Source organism: Setaria viridis, chromosome 7 (assembly GCF_005286985.2).
Source record: "Setaria viridis chromosome 7, Setaria_viridis_v4.0, whole genome shotgun sequence".
In the NCBI taxonomy this organism is placed as follows: Eukaryota; Viridiplantae; Streptophyta; class Magnoliopsida; order Poales; family Poaceae; genus Setaria; species Setaria viridis.
In genome coordinates this window covers 14894573-14900437 of record NC_048269.2, presented here as the reverse complement: position 1 = coordinate 14900437, position 5865 = coordinate 14894573, and the positions used below count along the sequence as shown (strand labels likewise).

At 49.2% G+C, this 5865-nt stretch overlaps 1 protein-coding gene across 1 annotated transcript; it reads left to right on the top strand.

The window, feature by feature from the left end:
• Positions 1-1436: 1436 nt before the first annotated feature.
• Positions 1437-4176, top strand: LOC117862433 (G-type lectin S-receptor-like serine/threonine-protein kinase At2g19130). Its single transcript, XM_034745913.2, has one exon. It carries the CDS (start codon positions 1583-1585, stop codon positions 4055-4057), a length of 2475 nt encoding a protein of 824 aa, XP_034601804.1. The 5' UTR covers positions 1437-1582; the 3' UTR covers positions 4058-4176.
• The last annotated feature ends 1689 nt before the right edge of the window (positions 4177-5865 follow it).

Genomic DNA, 5865 nt, shown 5'->3' with positions numbered 1-5865 from the left:
TTTGGTCAAAATGCTCAACATATTCTACTTCTACCCCTTGTTACTTCCGCTGCTTGTTCGCTAAACCCATCTTGTAACCACGCATGTAGCTATTAAATGACAAAATTGGGAAGATTTGATGATGATGAGATGCGTTTGCACTTGAATGAGATGATCGATCGGTGGTCCCTGAAACATGTGGTTCAGTTGCTTTTGTTTGAGTAGACGAATGGTTTCACTTGTAATGGTTGACCAAATTAAAGTAATCTTCCAAGGCAGATTGGTACCAAGATGCTCTTGCAGTGCATGCATCCATTACGTACAAGTGGCCAAGTGGTTGGCAGTACCGGCCAGTGCTGTCTCGAATCAATCAGCATTCAGCAACATCATAACAAGTCGATCCACATGCATTACTAATGCTCATCTTTATTTCCATGCTGATATTATCAATGGTAAATATGCTATACCAATTAGTTATGGAATTAATCGGAAAATCACTTCTGCTCGTGATTGCAAGCATCTGAATTTCTGAGGGATATAGAAAAGGCACAATACCGGATTTACAAAAGGAGCCAAAAACTAGTCCCAAGAAAAAAGGACACAAAAACCGGGAAAACACACACATCCTCGTCTTTTAGGAATGCAGAAAGGATCTTGGATAAGATCTTATCAACACTGGGAATAAACGAAATGAAAATATTTTAAATGATTAACCTTCCTCGACAAATAAGGCAATCGCCACCGGTCAGCAGTTCGAATCGGATGTGCAATCACCTCTAGAAGTTAACGTTTAGAATGCGCTATATACACTATTGCTTGTCGACATGGTCTTAGTCGTCTTCCTCAACTTGCCGCGTACAGAATGGGACAATGAGACGGTTCAGAGGTGATGGTCCCTGGGACAATGAATCGGAGGTGATGGTCCCTGCAACCTGCAACAAGTGGTTCAATTTTTTTTGCCATGTTAGGCACCCTATTTGGACTTTGTTTTTCTTTTTTTGCACATGAGAACATTGCAAAAAAAAAATGCATACACACATAGCATGCTCAAATAAGTTTCCACACAAAATTTTGTGTAAAAATATGATGATGTTGCGCTCTACAATGAAGACAAATATGTGTTCTTTCTAGTTTATTTATCTCTTTTTGTTGGAGCATATATACTAAGTATCATAGTTTTAGACAAAGTTTGTGTTTAAACTTATGTCAATATGCTATACACGTAAACATTTTATACAATTTTCTCAAGTTCAACAAATGAAGCCAAACAAGGTGTAGCTACCATGGGACGCTGAAAAAACTTTACTCGTTTTCTCCAAGGGAAGGTTCCACTAGAGAATTGTTGACCAAAGTACGTGTTCCAAGTCCCCGCCAAGTACAGTGCTGTAGTTGTCTCTTTTTTTTTGTGTCACAGTGCTGTAGTTGTTTTGATCAACATCTATATGAACTTGACCTGCACGCATGCAGCGGCGTCGCGTCGTCGCCAGTTGTCTTGGTTCCCTTGTGTGTTTTTCCTCAAACCTATCTCCTCTGCTCTTCTAGGCTTCCTTCTTGGAATAGCAGAGCAGAGGCAGAGGGCAAGCACAGTACGCCCATACCAGCCATGCCTACCCTCCCTTTGTTCCTCGGCCTCCTCCTTTTCTCCCTGCACACAATTATTCCTCCTAGCACCGCCGCAAAAGATGACACTCTCGCGCCAGGCCAGGTGCTCACCGCCGGCGAAAAGCTCGTCTCCAGCAACGGCAAGTTCGCGCTCGGCTTCTTCCAGCCCGACGCCGGCAACAACAGTAAGTCGTCCACCTCTCCCGGCTGGTACCTCGCCGTATGGTTCAACAAGATCCCTCTCCTCACTCCCGTCTGGGTCGCCAACCGGGAGATGCCGATCGCCGACCCCGACCTTAGAGCAACAAAGCTCCAAATCTCCGGCGATGGCAACCTTGCTGTCGTCTCCAACCACTCAACCCAACCCTTCATCTGGTCCACCCACATCACCAATAACAACAGAACCAGCAACGCAACCACCATTGCCATCCTCTTGGCCACTGGAAACCTCGTCGTCCAAGACCCGTCGTCCAGTGCCGTGCTGTGGCAGAGCTTCGACGACCCGACCGACGTCGCACTCCCCGGCGCGAAGATCGGTTGGAACAAGGTCACCGGCCTGAACCGCGTCGGCATCTCGTGGAAGAGCCGGACCGACCCGGGGCTCGGCTCCTTCAGCGTGGGGCTGGAGACCAACGGCACCAGGAGGGTGATGGTCAGCCGTCGGGTCTACCCCTCCAAGGTGTACTGGTCGTGGTCGCCAGACAACTCGCCGATGCAGATCCCGGCGCTGAAGGCGCTGCTGAGCATGAACCCACAGACCAGCGGGCTGGTCGTGCCGGAGTACGTCGACAACGACGAGGAGGAGTACTACATGTACACCTCTCCGGACGAGTCGTCTGCCACCTTCCTCTCCCTCGACACGTCTGGCCAGACCAAGCTCAACGTGTGGTCGCAGGCGGAGCAGTCATGGCACAGCATCTACGTCCAGCCCGTGGATCCGTGCCGCCCTTACGCCACGTGTGGGCCGTTCACCGTCTGCACCGGCAGCTCCCCATCGCCCTGCGAGTGCATGGAGAGCTTCTCCCTGGCGTCGCCTGGGGATTGGGAGCTCGGTGACCGGACAGGAGGGTGTTCCAGGAACACTCCATTGGATTGCAATGCCAACAGGAGTGATTCAGCTTCGACAGACGTGTTCCACCCCATAGCAAGTGTCACATTGCCCTATGGCCCCAAGGATGCTGTGGCTGCGACTCGGAGCGAATGCGAATGGGCATGCCGCAGCAACTGCTCCTGCACTGCTTACTCCTTTCAGGGCAGCAAGTGCTCTGTCTGGCATGGGGAGTTGTTCAGTGTGAACAAGAATGATGGCATCGAGATCAGCTCTCAGGATACTCTGTACATTCGCCTTGCCGCCGGAGATTTTCCGAGAGGTACAAGAAGACGACCGGTAGCTGGAGTTGTTATTGCTGCAAGCGTTATCGGTTTTGGGCTGATAATGCTCATGATGCTCCTAGTGATTTCAAGGAACAGATTGAATTGGTGCGGTGCGTCATCGTCACATGTCACCGGTGAAGGTAGAGTTGGAGTTGTTGCCTTTAGATACGCCGATTTAGGCCGCGCTACAAAAAATTTCTCAGAGAAGCTGGGAGCAGGAGGTTTTGGCTCTGTGTTTAAGGGAGTACTAGGTGACCTTACTGCTGTAGCCGTAAAAAGGCTTGACGGTGCTCGTCAGGGGGAGAAGCAATTCAGGGCAGAGGTGGGCGCACTTGGACTGATCCAACACATCAACTTGGTCAAGTTGATTGGTTTCTGCTGCCAAGGTGATAAGAGGCTACTTGTGTATGAGCACATGTGCAATGGTTCTCTTGATTCCCATCTGTTCCAGAGCAAAGCTACAGTCCTTGACTGGAGCACCAGATATCAGATAGCCATTGGAGTTGCTAGAGGATTATCGTACCTTCATCAGAGCTGCCGCGAATGCATCATACACTGTGATATCAAACCAGAAAATGTGCTTCTCAATGAATCATTTGTCCCTAAAATTGCAGACTTCGGGTTGGCTTCGGTTGTAGGAAGGGATTTTAGCCGGGTCCTAACTACATTCAGAGGAACTATGGGGTATCTTGCCCCAGAGTGGCTTAGCGGGGTTGCTATTACATCAAAAGTTGATGTTTATAGCTTTGGCATGGTACTGATGGAAATCATATCAGGAAGAAGGAATGCATCTGTGGTTCACACTAGCAGCAGCTGCTGTGTTGCCTATTTCCCTGTGCAAGCCATCAGCAAGCTTCACGAGGGAGATGTGCAGAGCTTGGTGGATCCAGAATTACATGGTGACTTCAGCTTGGATGAGGCAGAAAGAGTTTGCAAAGTAGCATGCTGGTGCATCCAGGATAATGAGTCTGATCGGCCAACAATGGGTGAAGTTGTTCGAGTTCTAGAGGGTCTTCAGGAGCTTGATATGCCTCCGATGCCAAGACTACTTGCAGCTATAACGGAAAGCTCTAATGTGGCTTCAATGTATAGTAGTTCCTAATACTTTCGAAGTTGTTGCTAATTTTATTTTTTTTCTGAAGTATTTAGGTTCTAATGTAGCGTGTAACAACTCAAAACAGTAAAGTATTACATAATACAATAAGTAATTTCTTTACCGCATCTCTTCATTTGATCTCTTATTATTGGAAATCCAAGTCATTTAGTGCATAAATTAAAAACTCAATGAGAAAATCCTACTATTACTTAATTGGATGTTTCTTTAGGAGCCTCTATGTTAATACTCATGAGATACGTTAGCAAAAAAAAAAAAAAATAGAAAAAAGTCCAAATCACTACGTGAGCTATGAGCAAAGTTTGGATAACCCCTGAACTATCAAACCGTTTATTTAACCCCTCCTATTTTCAAAACCGTACCACTGCATAATACACGTTTTGTCCCTAATCAAAACTAGTTTTGTTTATGTAGCAGTAGTTTAATGCCACTTGAAAGTTCATCTTCTACTCCGTTCCGTTCCTCCTTCCGCCCCGTCGCCCTTGGCCTGCTGCCCCTGTGGCCGGCCCCAGCTCCCATCGCTGCCCTGTTCTCCAATTGGAGGCAGCGTCCTTGGCCCGTAGCCAAACGGAGCCGCCGGAGCAATCCCGACCATTGCTTGCCGTCTGCCGCAGCCACTAGTCCTGGCTGGAGCCCGAGCTCCGCTCATTGCTTCTTCTTACATCATCTGCATTTTGCTTTTCATTAAATCGCGTCCAATTCATTTTCATTGCTTCTTCTTTGCATCGAATGATGGGGTATCAAAGCTTGAAATGATTTGTATCAATGATTTTCTCACGTTACATGTCGCAAAGTGGATGCTGCTCAGACTGCTTGTACGTGACTCCGACCCAATTTTATTTGTTTGAGAGTGAAGACTCAAACACCAATCGACAACTCCACACGACCCCACCGTCACCCTTGGGGCGGCAGGCTCGCCGCCCCCGGCCCGTGCTCCCATCGCAGTCCCATTATCTAACGCGAAGTAGCGCCCTTGGTTCGCAGCCGAACGAAGCCGGAGCAATCCTCGCTAGAGCTCGATCTTTGCCTGCCGTAGTCACCAGTCCCGGCCGGAGCTTGAGCTCTGGCAGTCTGGCTGCTCCGCTCCCTGCACTTGCAGCTCCTTCGTGTGGAGTTTGAGATCCGAACTTGACGACATCGGACGCTGCTCCAACCTTGACGCCGCCGTCCACGCAGGATCTGCCCGTCCGGAGCTGCTCTCCGCCTGCCGATTCATGGTCCCCTTCGCTGGAATCAAACCATCACCGCTCGATTCGCTTACCTGGCACACCGATTTGGGTTGCCTCCGCCGCAAGATGCTCCTCCGGCAGTGACGTCGCCCTGCCCCGAGAGCTCACGTTGCTCGAGCGAGCCGGCCATGGCGCCGCCGCTCGCGTCACTATGATGTGCGACCACTCCACCTGCGCTCGCACGGCGAGCTTGAGGAGGTGCGCGTAGGAGAGCTCCATAGGGACGTCACCGCGCTGCTATCTGCTTTGAGGCACTACTGGGGGGCTGGCTTAGAGCCGCGGGTCGTGAGGGCGGCGACGGGGGCGAGAGGAGGAAAGAGGAACGGACGAGCAGCAGAACCTATGACGTGCATCCATTAATCAGCCCACGTGATATGAAATCGCTACCACGTAAGCAAAAATTAGTGCTAGAAGGTGTATTGTGTACTGGTTTTGAAAACCGGAGAGAGAAAATAAACGGTTCGATAGTTTAGGGGTTATCTGAACTATGCTCATAGTTTAGGGTAGTAATTTGGACCTTTTCTAAAAAAATAAGTCTTCAAAGTACTTTAAATATGAGAACATCTA

Bases quoted from the DNA above. Each gene is read 5' to 3' on its own strand.
- LOC117862433 (XM_034745913.2), top strand. From the start codon at position 1,583: ATGCCTACCCTCCCTTTGTTCCTCGGCCTCCTCCTTTTCTCCCTGCAC.